Genomic DNA, 19,194 nt, shown 5'->3' with positions numbered 1-19,194 from the left:
AGACTACTGGGAAAAACTATTTCACCAGGTTCAATTTCACCTTTCAATCCATTATTATTCTGTCATTTTGAACTGCTCAGCCATGTGATTGTTAAATTAGTTGTGTAGTCAGGCCCTGTATGTAGAGTACATTTCACCCATACATTTTCACCAAGAAATTCATACTTCACAAATCCACAGTTTTTAATGTAGTAAAAGAGTTTACGGATGCTACAAATGACTTTAAATTATTATTATTATTATTATTATTATACATCAATCCATTATATGCAGGCCTACTGCTTATTCTAATGGACACAAAAGATAACACTACTGCTGCAGAATGCTGTTTTTCTTGTTATCAAATTTTGAGCATGTTCAAAATTGATTTGTGATAAGAAAAGGCTTTGCAAGCATTAAAACGGTTTGCAAGTGTCTGGCGAACGTCTTTGCAACCTTTTGCAACCGTGAACGAACCCTGGGGGAAAAAAACATTCGGCATGTGTGCGCACCCTTGTGACATTTGTAATTCCATTTCAATACGCCTTTAACAATATATCACATATTGTTTTCCTAATTGGCAAAAACCTACACCGAATCTTTCTTTTACAGAAACGTGCTATTCGTGTCGTTTGCGGATGTGGATACAGAGATCACACTAATCCAATATTTATACAACTAAAAACTTTAAAATTGTATGAATTCAATTCAATATTTATTTGTCATTGCAAATAACATGGTTATAAACAACGAGATAACGTTATGAGCCCCAAATACTGGCTTAGTGAGTCTATAAAGTGCAGAAGTGCATATGGAATGTCTAGCAAACCCAGCAGAAGTAAAATGCATTAATCATATCAAAATAATAAGCATGGGAAATTTTTTGGGAAGAATTGATGGAGTTTAACAGCCTTAAAATACATAATGTACAAAGCCCATCATTAAATTTGACCAATTAAAATGCAAATCAAATTCATAAAAAGGGAACATGAGTACAAATGAAGAGGAACAGATATCTTTTCCAAACCTAAATACAGCACAAAACAAAAAGAACGATGAATTTCAACTCAAGGTGTCAGTTTGTGGAACAAACAATGGATTATAAAACTAAATCGTCTCATTCTATTTTTTTTTTTTAATATATAAACGCACAAATACTGAAAAAAAATATATATAGCACAGTCATGCTGTTGAATTATTTTGTTTAATTGTTACATTGAAAGCGTCTTGACTGCTTGCTTTTGTGTTGATCATTTTTTTGGTGTTGATTAGGGGCCGATATCATACGTTTGACTTCTTTCTGTCCCCTTTCATTTCTATGTTTAAAGAATGAAATAAAATGATTGATAGTTTTTTAAAATAATTTTTCTGAATGTTCAAAATAAACATTCATTCGTTCGTTCATTGGTTTATTCATTTATTCCTACTCCTTTTCGAACATGTACGTGTAGCTCATGACTGGGTGAAACGCTGTGAAACAACTTTCTCATGTTGCTTTCGTTGCTTGAATGTTGTGTTTGTTTTTTCTTTATATACATGTTAGAACAATTATTTCATTCATCCATTCATCCAAATTTGATCTTGCCAAAGAATGAGCCTATCTATATTGTTGAGTGATTAGTTTTTAATGGTTTATAAAGCAAGATACTTGGAGTATTTTATGATATCCTTCATGGTATAAAAACAACAACATTGAAACAGATATTGAACATTTGCTCCTAATATATTTGTGTTTTTGCATCTTCAAGACTCTGCGCTCAGCTGGAAAGACCTACATGGTGTTCTTTGTACTGGTTATCTTCATGGGCTCTTTCTACTTGGTCAATTTGATCCTTGCCGTTGTGGCCATGGCCTATGAGGAGCAGAATCAGGCGACCATTGCTGAGGCCTGGCAGAAGGAGAGGGAATTTCAAATGGCCATGGAACATCTCCGTCGGGAGCAAAGAGTATGTCCCAAGCAAGCAGTTGTAAAAAAAAATGTGCATGTAGTTACCATTTAACATAGTTCCTCTCTCTGTGTGAAGCTGGCAGCAAAAAGACAAGCACAGGACACCGACTCCATCATGTCCCCGCAGTTGTCGCCATTCTGCGCAAAGTTAGGAAGCATGAGGCGATGCAGCACGAAGCGGAGGCGATCTCACAGGATGTTGTCAGAAGAAACTGCAGTGGAAGCCGAAGACAAGCTTGACCTACTAGAAGAGCCAAAGGTAGCTCAAATCAGTGCAACAGTTGCTGGACAGAATGATCAGTAATTGATGATCATGCCTATCATCTCTAATTAGAACAAACGTATGTGTCTCTGTAGCCTCCTTTGTCTCCCCTGCCAGCCCACCCGCTTCTGGCCACACTCTCCTCTCACCCACTCAGCACAAGGAGAGGAAGCCAGAACAGCATCTTCAGCTCATTTCGGGTGCGCAACAACTCCGAAGGTGACTTTGGGGACGATGAGTACAGCATCCACGGGGACGCTTTCAGAAGCCGCACCAGTTCAATTGCAACACACTGGAAGAAAAGAGCGGGCAGCGTGAGAAGCCACTGCTCCCAAGTCTTCACCCCCAGTCTCACAGTAAACGGACGGCTCAATGTTTCATTAGACCACAATGGAATCATTGCAGTGGGGCCACACGCTCTTAGCTCCCTCCCTGCTTACAGCATGGAGAGGATCAAGGAGGACACAGTGAGCATATTATGTTTATTCGGCAGCAGTTTTCCAAATATTAGCTTTTTACTGTCAATAATATCTGTGACACAGAAGCCCACCAAAGAAGCGGATAATGTCCAGAGGCCTCTCCTCCAGCCTTCCCCAACCGTGACTGAGCAGCCTCCTGTGCACAGAAAAAGAGGGCTAAGCTCTGTCAGCTTTTTCAGTGACGCCATGGATGGTTAGTTTTGAGAAAGCCTCCCATCATTCTCTCCAAAAAGTTCCAATGTTGGATATTGGTAACGCAGAATCATAACGAAAATGACTCACGGCTGACTTGTTCTGTCTTTGCAGAGCTGGAGGAGTCCAGGCAAAAGTGCCACCCCTGTTGGTACACCTTTGCCAAGAAGTACCTGATATGGGACTGCTGCGCCGGGTGGCTGAAACTTAAGGCGTGGGTGAAGCTGATGGTGATGGATCCTTTCCTTGACCTTGGTATCACCATATGTATTGTGTTGAACACCCTCTTCATGGCCCTGGAACACTACCCCATGACTGAGGAGTTCAACACTATGCTGTCGGTGGGAAATTTGGTGAGGATTATTATTTTATTTTTTATTTTTTGGGGGGTAGGCAGTAGGGGTGGGAATCTTTGAATGTCTCGCGATTCGATTCGATTCCAATTTTTGGGCCTGCGATTGGATTCCGAATCGATTTTCGATTAGGGGCGATTTTTGATTCAAAATGATTTGATTGACAGTGATGATTGCTTCAATCTATAGATGTGCAAGGAATTGTAATGATCTACTCCAGTCTGACTCGCTAATGCTAATTATCGCACTACTCGCGGCACTTTTATCACTCAAAAGAACGGCTCCACGCTGAAAAAAAAAAACTTTTATTGGAATAACTTGATTGTGACTTTTTCCTTCTACTCTTTAATGTGGCTACAACTTAACAGTGTGGAACCACACTGCCCCTCAATGGCCAAACCGGGTACAAGATGAACAGCGCTCCAAATAAAGGCACACAGACAAAGGGAAGACAGTATAAAATCATTTAAATAAAATCGATTTGGGGACATTTAAAATCGATTCTGAATCGTACTAAATGAGAATTGCGGTTCTTATGAGAATCGATTTTTTGGCACACCCCTAGTAGGCAGTGTGTGACAGCGAATGGGCATTGTACTTTAAATCCAAAGTGTTTGACATATTGATGATAATTTAGCAGTTAGGTTGCACTGATAATGTTGTATAGTAAAAGTCAAGTAAAAAATTGTTTTTACTATAATCTGTTCAATGTTTTCCCACTAGTCTTAACATGGTATTCTGATTAATATTGCATTTGTGGAATATGAATTAAGGAGAAACATTCAACCCGTTTCTATCCATCTCAGGGGCGGCCATTTTGTCTTGTACAGCGCTACTTGCTGTCTGTCAACTGAAAATGACATCATAATGTCTTTGTGCTGAGGTAATAGCCGTCAAGGCTCACCTGTTTTCTAGGTTTGGTCATGTGTCGTTTGCAAGGTGAGCCCTTACTGTACTGTGATGTAATTGTCAGTTGACCCTGACATAGATAGAAACGGGTGGAATTTTCTGTCTCATTCATGTTCCACAAACACAATACTAACCAGAATGCCATGTTTACAATAGTGGGGAAGCATAGGAATAATATTTTTGACTTGACTTCCACTTTAAAGGTTGTGATTAATTAGCACATTGTCCTGTCCAAACAATAAACTCTGGAATGTTTCTCTGCATGCACAAATTCAATGCAGCTCCTTCTAACCTTTTATCTACCTTTCCATCAGCAGTCTCAAAGCAAATAATGCTGCTGTGACATGAAACCATTCTGTTGCTATCCAGAGTCTAGCCTCCAATACTCCTGCCCCTAACACAGTCCTTCTCAAATAGGGGGTGGTGGGGTGCTGGTAGGGCGCAGTGAGATGACCCCAGGGAGTGTAATTGCACATACACTACAGTAGGTGGCAGTAGTGCTCTCATTGTCAGAGAGTGGGCAAGGAGTATTAGCTCCTCTGCAGAGGTGTATATACAACAAATTTATAGTCAAATATGTTCTTCTTCCTGAGGGAGCGTAACGGGGGGGGGAATTTGAGAAGCACTGCCTTAATGTCATTGTGTGACTCATCAACTTTATTACTCTATAGCTCCCACAACTCTGCTCACCACCCTTGTTCCAAAAGCTGCACTTTGTAACAATTTGCCCAAAAATATCTTTACGATAGCCTTTTTCTTTTAGTAGTAGATAAGTAGGTTAACACCTTAGCTGTTCATAATGATAAGTCCTGCAAGCTTCTGGCCAATAGTTTTCAGACAGGATTTGGGTTTGAATTTCCCACCCTCTGTCTGTGGATGTGACGTCATGCGCGCAATGTGTATATGAAGAAGGGAAAATGCTGTTTCTTTTTATGGCCACAGGTGGCAGTAGCGATTAGAAATTAAATTTTCTGCGTGCAGTAGCTTTAAAAATGAGCACCGGCACTCTTTTCCTCGGTTTCGCCGGAATCTTCTCGCACTCTCGATTTCTATTGAACAAACCGATCAAAAAAGACACAGCCACATCCTAATGATTCTATACCTCCACAGGGATGTCATCACAGCCAACTGCTTTACCGTTTTTCATCCTATTGAGTGCCTTTGTAGTACCCTATTACTGATCACTCCTACTTCCTGGTCCACCAAAATTGCTTCTCTACTCCTACTTCATTCTCACTTATTTTCCTCATTCATCAACTTCTGAAAGTATTCTTTCCATCTACCCAGCAGACAACTGGAACCAATCAACACATTTCCATCTGTATTTTTAATCTATTTTACTCAGCTCACTAAAGCTGGATCTGTCCGTTTTTGTGTTTGAACTTTTCATTTAGAGGCTAATACTGTGACGGTCCCAGTTAAAGCAGGCTCTATGCTTTGCTTCAGTCTCCTCCAAGGAAAGGCGGCGCAGCCATTAATGCTATGATGCTACATGTTGTCAGAGTATCATCTGTAGTTTGCAGCAAAAATAAGGGGAAACTTGAATAGTCACAGAAAGTCGTAGAAGTGGACGTCATTGTAAATTAAAGGGGGGGGGGGGGGGATAACTTTTTGTGTGTTACTGTTCAGCTTGTTGCTAGAGAAGTTGTGCATTCAAAAGTTTAGAGAGTTGATCTTTTCTGGTAATGATGCTATTGTATGCTATTTTATTTTTATTTGTATGTGCCGTCAGGTGTTCACAGGGATCTTCACTGCAGAGATGGTCCTGAAGCTGATCGCAATGGACCCGTATTATTATTTCCAACAGGGCTGGAATATTTTTGATGGCGTCATTGTTTGCCTTAGTCTGATGGAGCTGGGGCTCTCCAATGTTGAGGGGCTATCTGTTCTTCGCTCCTTCAGACTGGTAATTCTTTCTTTGAATTCCGCAACATCATTAGTTTGTTTGTGTTTTTAACTCATTCACTGCCATTGACGGCTATAAATGTCAAAAAATCATTTAAACTATTTCTAGTAGTTGACATTTTTCTTCCACTTTTGTTAACAAGAAAATCTAGGAAAAAATATTGTACATTTAGAACAGATATAAAATTTGTGATTAATCGTGAGTTAACTATTGAAGTCATGCGATTAATTACAATAAAAAAAATTAACCGCCTAAAGCGATAAAAAACGATTTGAAAAAATTAGGGCCGTCAGGCGATTTTTTTGAAATTTGCTATCGTAATTAATCGCATGACTTCACTAGTTAACTCTTAATTAATTACAAATTTTATATCTGTTCTAAATGTACAATAAAAACATTCTAGTTTTTATACTCTTGTTAACAAAAGTAGATTTTTTTTTAAACTAATAGAAATAGTTCAAATTAATTTTTTATGTCTATAGCCGTCATTGGCAGTGAATGAGTTAATAGTTACTTGGTTGTTCTCATGTCACATTTTCTCCACCTTGTTCTCTACATCAGTTACGTGTCTTCAAACTGGCAAAGTCTTGGCCCACCCTCAATACGCTAATAAAAATCATTGGCAACTCAGTCGGCGCTCTGGGAAACCTGACACTAGTGTTGGCCATCATCGTCTTCATCTTCGCTGTAGTGGGAATGCAGCTGTTTGGCAAGAACTACCAGGACTGTGTGTGCAAGATCTCTCATGACTGTCAGCTTCCTCGCTGGCACATGAAGGACTTCTTTCACTCCTTCCTGATTGTGTTCAGGGTGCTGTGTGGCGAGTGGATTGAAACCATGTGGGATTGTATGGAAGTAGCTGGGCAACCTCTCTGCATCCTGGTGTTCATGCTGGTCATGGTCATTGGGAATTTGGTGGTGAGTACGTAATCCGTGACATTTTGTGATTATCAGCTTATCATCACCCATACACTGCTGTCACATCCAACGTGTATTTGGGGGTTGTTCGCACATCACGTTTCAAAGCAAGGAAACACTGATGCACACATCTATTTTCTTGATTAAAAAATAAATTTTACAGAATGCAATTGTTTGGACTTGCACCAATGAAGGGTGCTGATTCTATACAATGGGAAAGAGGCCTTCTGAATAATCAGTAAAAAACTAAATCTTGTGTAAGTTTTGATTGTGGACATCTTTCTTTAGGGTTAAACATGGGGTAGTTTGACATAATGAAAATCCGGTTGACATTAACCTTCTGTTGTCCTGTCGGAGTCATATAATGCATACAGTACTGTATGTATTATTTGTACGGCATGCAAACTGTAGTCACAACGTAAATACACTTGATAATGTAGCGTCTTATGTCCAGCAGGACTGAATGTTTTAGCCACTGCAAGTGAATCAAACCCAATGGGCGAAATTGTGATCTAAGTACCATCACCAAATATCAGCCAAGGCCACACAGTGTTTTTACAGTCATTTCAGCTTCTACAAAATGTACTGACTTTCACACACAAAAATTTAACTCATTTGCTCCCCATAATGTATATACGTTCTATTTTAAATATTACAATGATCCCAAAATACGTATTTATACGTTTTAAGTTTTTTTTTATGCTAGAGCATACAGAAGGCTTTGATGCAGCCTCTGAACTGAAGAGAAAGCTTAAAGCAATGGTAGTTATTACAAAAACGGCCAGCAGGTAGCATCAGAGTATAAGAGATCAACCAGGACCATGTTGCAAAAACCCCCCCCCCCAGTGTTTTAAACAGATTTGTGAATAATGATGACTTAATAATGCAAATTGCTGTAAAACGGAAACAGATAGAAATGTACTTTTTTCCTGATGAAAGAAATGACTCTAGTATTTATTTTGGTAGGTTCCATGTTTTTATAGCAATAGAACACAATACTATATGGGCCTTGCAAAATCAAGTCAAAATCCAGTAAAACAGCCAGGAGCGAAGGGGATTGCTTCATTGAAAATGGCTGTGAGTGAATTAGTTAATGGTCATCATCCATTCCACAATATGACTGTTTTTTTGTTGCTGTTTTTGTATGAGAACGGAGCTGTGTTTACACTCTCAACGGTTAAATTCTCATTTTCCACACTTTTGATCCCATCAGCCAAAATACATCTGCTTTGCGAGAATTCTTTTTCACAATGTGCTTCAAAATTCCTTACAATTTGTCATTCATAGTTCATACCACAATGACACAATAAAGGAAACTTAACACCAAAGTAACTTAAATAAGAGCTTTTTTTTTTATATTAATTCATTCATCCATTTTCAGTACTCATGCTCATGAGGGTCAGCTGGAGCAGAACATGTATTTTAAATAGTAATCCATATTACATTACAATACTATATATCAACAACTGTCTGCTCGGCCCCAAAAAACAACAACAACTTTATTGTCAAATCCATGACAAAGTTACACTAGTTCAACTCAGGACTTTAAAATATTTGTGAGCCACACATTGTTATTCCGTGTGTACACCTTCAAGATTGCACTGGTGGCTTTATTCCCTTGTTATGGCAAAGACCATATGTCTACAGTCTTGCTCACCATTATTGGTACATAATGTGGAATATCTTCTGAAAAAAATTTATCAACTAAAATAAAAAACATTTATAGAGAACTTGTGTTTTATCTAAAGACCAAATTATTAAAAAAAAAAAATAAATTTAAAACAATAAACAATGGGAGGAAAAATAGAAAACTTAATATGTGCTCTGTCACTAGTATTGGCACCCATTCCTGTAAATCAGTATAGAAACACATTGTGACTCACCTTTGGTAAATCACAAATGAGAATTCCCAGTTTTAAATGGTCTGTGCCCAATTCACATGAATTAACCAATGAATGATGACGTTGATGTTTTAAAAAGCCACCTGTCATCCCCTTTTCCTTTGTCATAATCGTGAAAACAAAGGAGCTGTCTGAGGACATCAGTAGTGCGATTATTCGCAAACACAAGACCTCCAAAGGATATAGAGCCATCACCAAAGATTTTGGTTTCAGCAGTGCGTAATGTTATTAAGAAGTTTGACGAGCACGGAACTGTCAAGAATCTCCACGGACGTGGGTGGGAAGAGAGAAATTGATGACAGAAGTCTTCGACGGTTGGTGTGAATGGTGGAAAAAAACACTACGTTAAACATTTAAAGACCTGAAAGCCAACCTGGAACAGTCTGGGATCATGGTTTCAAGAAGCAACATACGCCACACACTGAACCAAAAACAGGGCTTCATGGGCGAAGACAATTTCTGAGACAGCCATAAAAAAAAAAGGCTAGCCTTAAAAAATTGAGCTTTTTGGCAATTTGTTTACAGTTTGTTTACAGACAGCGCAATGAAGCTTCCAAGGAAAAGAACACCCTCCCTACAGTTAAGCATGATAGAGGATCCATATTTCTGTGGGGCTGTTTTACTACATCTGGTACTGGTGGCTTTGATCGTATCACAGGAATTATGAAATCAGAGAATTATCAAGACATTCGAGGGGGACATGTCCTACCAAGTGTTAGACTACTTGGGTGGAGTCAAGGCTCCAAAGCACACAGGAATGGTTAAAAAGGAAAACATACTGTTTTAAAATGGCCAGCAATGACTCCTGATCTCACTCAATCCGATTGAAAATCTTTGATATGAGCTGAAATGTACCATTGGGGAAAGAAACCTGCAAACTTTCAAGAGCTTGAACAATTTGCAAAGGAAGAGTGGGGGGAAATACCAGCAGAGAAGTGCAAGAAGCTTAGAGATGGCTACAAGAAACGTTTGGAAGCTGTCAAGTTTCTTCTTTGGAATTACATTATACAAGTTGAAAAACAATTTCCTTTGTTGAATTACTTTGGCCATGCAATTAAAAGGTCCTGATAATATACATTTGGTACATTTCCATTTATTTCCGAATATATTGTAGAGATCCTGCAAAAAATGAAGGGGTGCCAATAACAGTGAGCGGGACTGTACATTATGCTTTGTATATAGTAAACAAAAACGTCTTCTGCACATGAATCGTGGGAAAGCTGTTTATCCAAGAGATTATCCAGGGTGCTTAAGGGACGGAAAAAAAGTCAAAGTTCATTCATCACTAATCAACTGCTCATGCTCCCCATCTCTGACTGGCTAAAGATGATCCTTGTGCACCAACTGCGCACATCACATATGCACACATGCAAGTGTACATACAGAGCAGTGTGTGTGCAGTGTTGATGCTCTCTAAGCTTGTAGACAGATTACTTGGAAGTTGGATGCTAGGAAGCTTGAGTTTAGAATAGCTGAAAGCACACGAAGATATATATGTCACAGTGTTTTGGTGTAGAATATATTGTATTGAGAGATACAGATGGATATGTATTAAAGTTACATTTTGAATGCAAAGCAGAAATGATCACTGAATAATAAACAATGCTCGACGATTCTATTATCAAATATCTTGCTAGAATTATGTTTATCTAGTACTGATGGTAAATCGGACAACCATGAGAATTAAAGTTATAATAAATAATTATAAGTGAATAAATAAATAACAAAAACTAAAACATGGTCCCACCTTGTACTCGTTAGCCCCAAGGAGAACATGAGTAGCCCACAGGTATGTTCTAAAAATAGCTCACCACTGACACTGTGACTTGCTAAGAAGAATTAAAACAAAAAAAGATTGTTAAAAATGATGCGTTTGTTTATTTATTTATGTATTCATATTAACATAGTGCAAAATTCTTAATGTTCCAAGTATTCTATATTTTATTTAAAAATGAAACAGTTTGTGTTTAATGTTTTTTTTACCCAATATTTTTATAAATTGCCCATGGTTATCATGCCATCAGAATTCAATATCAGCCCATGCCTAAATCACTACAGTAGATTCTTATAACTACTGGGTCAAAAATAACACCAACATTGGTCAAAAATTTAACCGACCCACTACTTGGGTCAATTTGACCCAACTTTCTGGGTCCCCCTTTTTGTATAAAACAAAACAGGTGCTTTGTGCATGTTTATGTGGTTAAGATGTTTGTGTTTTGTCATTGGTCAAAACAAAAGTTTGAAAGGCATGCACCAGTTGCCGCATCACCCAATCAGCTTAAAGTATTGTACTGAATTCTCCGCCTTTCCAGAGGAGATCACATTGGTGCAGTCCCAGATTGATATTATGGCGAACTCCTTTGAGTGATTCACATTATTTCTTGCCAGTTAGGTCGGTCCAATTTTTGACCAAAATTGGGTTATTTTCGACCCAACAGTTTTAAGGTGTATGGATTGGAAACGGTATTGGTAGTGCTCTTCCCAAAACATAATTGCTATAAAAGGGAATAATATGAGTTTAAATGGTGCCCCTGCTGTGATTGACTGGCGAAAAAGAAGAAGAAGTGTGGTCAAAAAACTAAATAACTCAGTTCAAGCAGGCCCTGTAATGTGCAAACAAATGTAACCCTCTGCAGTCTTGAGGCTTCCAAACACATATTTCTTGTGTGTCAACAGGTACTGAATCTCTTCCTGGCCTTGCTGCTCAGCTCTTTCAGTTCTGACAACCTCTCAGCTCCAGATGAGGATGGTGACTTGAATAATATCCAGATTGCCATCGCTCGCATCCACTCTGGTCTCTCTTGGCTTGCCACAAGCATCGTCCACCTCTTCAACCAGGCTTTGAAATGCAGACGGAAGAAAGCAAAAGAGACCTGTAAGGCCGTTAGGCTGGTTTCCAATCACCTGGAGCACAATGGTGGAATTTATGGACGCTATGGAGACAAGTACATCATACCGGAAGAGGACAGCTACATGACTAACCCAAACCTGACTGTTATTGTTCCAATCGCACCTGGAGAATCTGATGTGGAATTTATGGAGGAGGAGGAGGAGGAGGATATATCAGAGTCATCAGAGGATGAAGATTGTAAAGTAAGCTTGAAGCAGTTTGTTTTCCTATTTTATACTCAATCAGCACTAATTTAAATATTGACATCAATAACAATATTACCACATTACAAATTAACAGTAAAGGTGTGATTTTAAACTATTTTTAGATACTTTCCAAGAAAGATTTTTGTGGGCAGCAAAAGTGGACTTGCGTGCATGTCTGATTCACAGTTGTGGGGTTCGATTTACGTATATCCTTAAGGAACTGCAAAAATGTAAAATAGTACTTAATTTTCTTCTTCTTTTTTCTAGCAACATGCTTGTTAAAATGATTCCTGAGCCATTAGCTATAAGGGAGGCACATTGACTGTATGTTGGACTGATCTGATCTGAATAACATGACACAACATTACAAAAAAAATCGAATGAAATACATCATACTCAGCACAGCAGACATGCTAAATTTGTGCAGATTGCTACAGATGTGTTTTGCTAGTCAAATTTTTCTCTAACCCCCCAAAAAAACTGAAAAATGCCTACATCATCAAGGTCATGGCCCACACTTCTCTGCTTTGCTGATTAGATTGGCAACCTTTACGAATGAGGGTGAGAATTGATGAGCCAATCGTAGGCAGAGTAGAGCGGGTCATAAACACAGTGAATGATCCTTTAAATAATATCCTGAGCGACGATGGCATTCCAGAGTTTTAGCTCAACCGGAGCATATCGCGCTCATACACCAGAGACTGCTTGCGGTGTGGTTTTGATCCCCGGAGTGGGCGTCGCCAGTTACACATTTACCTTCATGATCTAGTTTCGTTTTAGTACTGGTAACTAGACTGGTAGCTGATTTTAAAGTAAGTTAACATTAGAAGATAAATACTATTTGGCCTAAGAAAAATATTGAGATCTAAATGACTGTGTTTCACAATTTTTGTTCATTGTTCAATTTTAGAGTTTACCCACTTCTTCCAGGACCACTACACCATTGGCCGAGGTCCAATGATTGGTTAAAGAAACAGTCCCATTGCTAATACAGTTTACGTTACATTGGCCAGCACTGCTGATTCTGAAGGCCCTACGGAAATTTGATTTATTATGGCAGCACATAAAGGCTAAAATCTAATTGGACAAAAAAAAAATCCAACATACACATATTGTACCCAAATGAGCCAAGAGAAACACATCCAAATTAAGTGAATGGACTATTGGGAATAAATTTATGCAATTTTATGGAACAAATATCAGAATTTATGTTGTTCACTTAGGCCATTGCTTAAGATAATATTTAGGCTAGCAGAGAAGACTTTGCTAGTCCTGACGGTTCATCCCTGGATCTAATACAAGAGCTCTATTTCAAATATTCCCCTTCATAAAGTCATAATTCTCACTTTTGATTGACTCATATTTGAGTTATCTTGAGAGACACGAGAGAAGAAAAGTCAGTTATCATCAAAATAAGCACAGTTATTTTTTTTCTATCTCTCTCTCTCTATATATATATCTATATATATATATATATATATATATATATATATATATATATATATATATATATATATATATATATATATATATATATATAGAGAGAGAGAGAGAGAGAGAGAGATTGTTTAGAATAAAAGGTCAGCAACCTAAAACACTCCAAAAGCCATAAAGAAGCATGTACAGAAGAAAAGTATAGAATTTGGTTGTGATGAAAACGTCACCTGATCTGAAAGCATAAGCAACATCAGACACCGCAAAAGCTCAAATCTGAAGTAAGATATAATTTCTTAAATTTAACCTAAATTAGCTTATTTTGATTTGACAAGTTATTTTTATTTAAAATGAAATTGTCAGGCAAGATCATTGTGCTTATTTTAAGATACTTCTTACTTAAGTATCTTATTTGATCAAGCAGTCTTGGCATTGAGTGTTAACCAGGGTTATTATAGTTTGGGAATTTTTCATTTTAGTTCGTTTTTATTTTGTTTTGGATGGGCATGAGCATGTGGATGCTCTTCGGAAACATAATCTGTTAATCTGTAGATCAGACAAAATAAATTATGATGGAGACTATTATCCCGTAAAGAAAATCCAGATGTTTTGTTTCCGGTTTTCCTTTGATGCAATGTACAATGTACATGATATGTAGAATGACCAAGGGTTACCTTCATTTGAAAAGTTAAAATGCTGGTGAATCAATACAGTTATCCTAATTATCCCTAAAATTAGGTCAATCAAACCACTTCTCAGAGTTCATGCTTGAAATGCTTGGCTCAGAGGGACTCTCTTGCTTACCTCTTACCTTTTCCATACTTTCATCCTATTATACAGTTTATCCTATGCAGGACGTCCGGGTGGTGGGTGGCGCTATATGAAGCCCACCCCATTTGACTTTAGAGTGAGAAAGGTTAAATCTTTGACAAGTAAATAATCTGTTTAGGATTCTGACCATACATGCTCATCTGTGTTGGTGTAATGCAGGGGCGGATCGTGCATTTGGTACCTCAACCTTCAGAGGGGATTTACCTGACTTAATCCACCACTGCATATATATATATATATATATATATATGTATATAATTGTTAATTGAGGTATGAAAGTCACCAAATGTTGTCAATTTCAAACCTTTAGGTAGTGTAGGCTTTCTGAAATGAAAGAAATAATTAAAATAAATAGAAGAAGCCAAACGGTTTCAACTTTCATTCAGCCTGGGTTAGGCAGTGCCTACCTTGCGTGCCCTGACCGCACGTCACTGCCAAGAAGTGTGATTCACAAGCCAAGAGCCAATCGATAACGAATCACATTCGTTACTGATTGGCTAGGATTTACATGGATGAATTTAATGACACGACTCACGTCGTTCAGCAAAATTGAGTGATCCTGTGCCGAATGCAGTTATTTTGCATGGAGATAGATGGACCGGAAGAACCCGAGTTGGATTATTCCTTAAAACCGGAAGTTATGCTGTGCCCTGCTGTGCACATTACAGCAACGGTTTAATTCCTAACTGCTGTACTTAACTGTAACAGTTGGATTAAGTGTGAGTTGATTGGTCGGGCCTGCAGAGTGGGGGGGTTCAAGCATCATCAATCAACTCACACTTAATCCAACTGTTACACAAGTGCTGTAGTGCTTTGGTTTATTTATATTTTTCGTATGTTTTAATTTTTTATACATATAATATATGGCTCTATTGTCTCGTGTACGTATACAATTAGCCTCCTTTGGCAACAAACTGTGTTGATTGAGAAGGATTTCATGTGTATCCACCATCCAGTGTTTATGAAGTGTTTTTTTCTGAGTATAAACTTTTAAGATCATGCCACAACATCTCAGTGTTAAGCTTCAAATGTCATACAGATTGTCTTGAAGTCAGCATAATGTCATGATAAACGTACTTTGTATGAATTCATTTTACAGTCGATGATACTCTAGCAATGCATCCTGTCCCTGAGGTAGCAAAGCAGCTCCAAATTGCGACACCCACTCATCATACTTCAGTGTTGGAATGAGGTTTTGATCTTTTTTTTTATGTCACGCATAGCATATTGCTTGTGTTGCTTCCACTCAACTCCACCTTAGTTCACACGATAGTTTGCTAGTTGCACTGTGGAACATCCAGTCGCTCTTTGGCAAACGTCAAACCTGTAGCAATGTTTGTTTGTTTTGTTTTGTTTGTTGGACAGCGGTGTCTTCCCTTGTAGTGTCCATTCAGAATGCATGTTTCTTTGAATCTGTGATGTGCTCTTACATTCATCTTTATCAGGATGCCGACTTCTAGGGATAATAGAAACTGTGCTCAAATGTCTCCATTTATAGACAATCAGTCTTACCATGGACTGATAAACATCAAAGCTTTTAGAACTCGTACTTTGTGATTCTTTACAGCTTCGTTCGTGCAAGGTATGGCTTCGGTGCTAGGCCTGTTTTACATTGGGCAATGCTTCTTCAGTGTATACATCTCAATATCAATCTCCCTTAGTTTTTTTTTTTTATAGGGCATGGTAGCTTTAACACTAATTGGATATTTGGTTGGCTCCCTGCTAATTGCGACGAGCTCTTGAAGAAGTCATTAGTCCGGGTCTTATCATACTTTTTCCACCCTTCATTTTGAATCTTTACATTGTTTGTCCAGTACAAGCAGCAAAACATAATTGTTTGTGTGATGTTCGTTTGATCAAACTTTGTCTACTGTATTGCCTTAAATAATGACCAGTTCACATTTTATGACAAATGTATGCAGAAATCCCGTTTATTCTAAACATACACTATTAGTGTACTTGTACATACTGTATCTCACAAATGTTGAGTTCTAAAGCTAGACAAAATATAAACGATGTTTTCAGATTACTAAAAGTGAACCCTTATTTTATCATATTTCCTTCTAGAAGGAGAACACCGAGACCACTTTCAAGCAAGCATATAGTATGTGCAATTGTATCCAGTTAAATATTCCCATGTATTCCTCTGATAATCTTCTGCCTAGATTGTACGGGTGACCACGACAAACCTTTTTATTGGATCCACACTGACCTCTGCCCCACAAATTACATTAAATATGCTTTGCTTTTACAACAAAATCTGATCTTATCTAAAGCGTATTAAGGTATAAAGGAGATTTGAAAGGGCATGCCTGTATGTGAGCTAGCTATAATGCATGACAGTGGCTGGAAAATCCTGCAGCTGCTCTCCTTGGGAATAGACATTACAGTGACTTGCATATTATACATCTTGCATGTGGAAGCTTCTTTAATCGCATCCGTACAATGTAATGACATTTTTTTTTTTATTATTTTGGCTACATTTAAAGTTATTCTCAGATGTCATAATAAAAGGTTTCTGACATTCTATGGTCAAATTACAGAAGAGATAAAGAATTACAGCATCACTTTCGCACTTTAGTTCAACTCAAAGCAATCTGGTGGAAGGTGTTTTGTGTCGTTTGCAAATGCCAAGTACGGCTTTTGTTACCATGATGACTGATGACGATGCTATGAGAATCTTTGTCATAATTGCATTTAGCAACTTCTCTGTCCCCTCTTGGGAGAGTTTACTTGTTTCATAAACATGATTGTGGTTTGCTGAAACTGACTTTTAGTTTGTAAGCATACCTGTATATTCATAGTTTAGCTGTGAAATGGTAACTTTGAGACTTCCTACCTCACAGGATAAGATAAGCCTTTCAGAAGGCAGCACGGTCGATCTGAGGATGCCTGGTGAGGAGCTGGACAATTTATCGGAGCTGGCTGAAGAGTGCATGGAGCCAGAGGAATGCTTCCCAGAAAGTATGCATCCAACTTACTCTACATTCCAAATCCGAGAGATTTAACTGTATTCTTCAATGTAACTTTCTTCCGTTATCGTTTGCGTCATGTGATGTTTCCAAATCTGTGTTCTTCGTGCTTTCACCGTTTCACTCAGTTTGCGTCAAGCACTGCCAGTGCTGTGATATCGATATCAGCCAAGGTCTGGGCCAGGCCTGGTGGAGACTGAGAAAGACCTGTTACCAGATTGTGGAACACAGCTGGTTTGAGACCTTCATCATTTTCATGATTCTGCTCAGCAGTGGTGCTCTGGTACAGTATCTTGACTTCTGTGTTTACTGCCAAAAGTTGTAACTCATTGGAATTTGGTGGCTTAATCAAAATGGTGATGGCATTGTATTTTTTTGGCAACACTAGCACATTTTTAAACCTCACTGATCCTTAGGACTCCCTGGGTCCACTTCATCATCACTGACCCATCATCATTTTTCTGCAATGTGGAATTAAAAGTCAGCATACTTTTAGCACATTGTGCTTTTATTTGGCATCTTACACTTAGTCTACCCACTTACATACTGTAAATGTTTAAAAAATGTTTAAATGGTTTACACTTTCTATTTTTAGTCTTACGTTGTTTCCTGTAACATTTCCAAATACAATAAATGTTGTCTTTTTTATTTGATAACTTGTTTTTAATGATGCATGTTTTTACTTTCATGAATTCTGAGGTAATTTTGTCCCAAATATGCTGCATTTTCTCACCAAAAAATTGAATATTTTTGTCATCTGCAAACAATTTGATGCTTTTAAATCAATCATATTTTCCCATTCAAATCAGTTTTTTTGTTATAGCCCTAATTTGTACCAATTTTTATAAATACATCATGATTCTACAACAGCGTATTAGGGCCACGTATAAATCTATTTTTTTTAGAGGACGGGGGCAATATTCCACTTTAGAGTTTTTTTTTCTCTCAAATTTGCCACTTTATAAAGTGGCAGATTTGCGAGAAAAAAACTCTAAAACGTACAAGAAATACACGTAGCGTACAACTCGACTGTTTGTGCCAATACTTTTCGGTCGGGGTTCCAAATAAGGAGATAGTAATTGCTTTAGCATAGATTAACCATATCATGTTAAGCATTCGCTTTTTGAACCGTTGTGTACGGCCACTGGCCAGCGACAAAGACGCCTCGCTTTACAAAGGTCCACACCCGGACGATCAAGCATTTAAGTTAATTTGTTAAAATGTATATATACTTGTACGTTTCCAAAATTATTATTTACACGTTGATACATTTTTATTTATTTTTTGTACAAGTATGTAAGTTGATGTGTCGAATCTGCTGCTCTCCGTCATTCACTAGCATTTGCCTAAAGTATACTAGCATCTCATTGGTTAGTGTTAGTCAGCTGATAGGGGATCAGGAAGTGTTGTTGCTCTAGCTGCGGTGAATGACGAGTAAAGTTGAAATTTAAGAATAAATCCGTCTCCAACCTGCCTTTTCATTTTAGAAACAGTGTCCCATTAACCACCAACAAATGCTCACATGATTAGACTAGAGTTTTTTTCTCGCAAATCTGCCACTTTACAAAGTGGCAAATTTGCGAGTTTATTTCTCGGAATATCGCCCCCGCCCTCTAAAACATATATATTTATACGTGGCCCTAATACGTCGTCGATGATTCAGATGACCCTGAACAGTTTTTCAAATGAAAACCAATTATGACAATGCATTGATGTGCATTTTTTTCCCTACATCCCTAGTGGATACATGACCTCACCAAAATGTCAAAAGTTCAGCTAAATGAACAAAACAAGACTAATTGACATTGTCAGGGAGGCTGCACGGTAATTGAGTGGTTGGCATGTCTGCCTCACACTGTGGAGCTTACATGTTCTCCCTGTGCTTGTGTGGGATGTATCCAACTTTGGCTCCAACATGTATATTAATTGTTCATATCAGTATGTGAATTGTTGAAATTGTTGTAATGTATTCATTATTATAAGATGATGTTGCTTGGGGCTTGCGCGTCTG

General features: G+C 38.1%; 1 protein-coding gene across 2 annotated transcripts in view; it reads left to right on the top strand.

The window, feature by feature from the left end:
- LOC147182051 (sodium channel protein type 2 subunit alpha-like) overlaps positions 1–19,194 on the top strand; it is a 50,054-nt gene that overhangs the window by 20,117 nt on the left and 10,743 nt on the right. For both annotated transcript variants that reach the window (XM_086099026.1, XM_086099019.1), the window contains exons 9-19: positions 1–28; positions 1,728–1,925; positions 2,004–2,186; positions 2,285–2,656; positions 2,732–2,861; positions 2,975–3,213; positions 5,855–6,028; positions 6,590–6,946; positions 11,527–11,943; positions 17,058–17,175; positions 17,312–17,466. The exon at positions 1–28 is cut by the window's left edge and continues 114 nt beyond it. In XM_086099026.1, coding sequence (XP_085955152.1) covers positions 1–28; positions 1,728–1,925; positions 2,004–2,186; positions 2,285–2,656; positions 2,732–2,861; positions 2,975–3,213; positions 5,855–6,028; positions 6,590–6,946; positions 11,527–11,943; positions 17,058–17,175; positions 17,312–17,466 — 2,371 coding nt within the window. The remainder of the gene's footprint in view (positions 29–1,727; positions 1,926–2,003; positions 2,187–2,284; positions 2,657–2,731; positions 2,862–2,974; positions 3,214–5,854; positions 6,029–6,589; positions 6,947–11,526; positions 11,944–17,057; positions 17,176–17,311; positions 17,467–19,194) is intronic.

Source organism: Leptonotus elevatus, chromosome 1 (genome assembly GCF_054856555.1).
Source record: "Leptonotus elevatus isolate MCC_2025b chromosome 1, RoL_Lele_1.0, whole genome shotgun sequence".
In the NCBI taxonomy this organism is placed as follows: Eukaryota; Metazoa; Chordata; class Actinopteri; order Syngnathiformes; family Syngnathidae; genus Leptonotus; species Leptonotus elevatus.
This window is presented reverse-complemented; position numbering and strand designations above follow the sequence as displayed.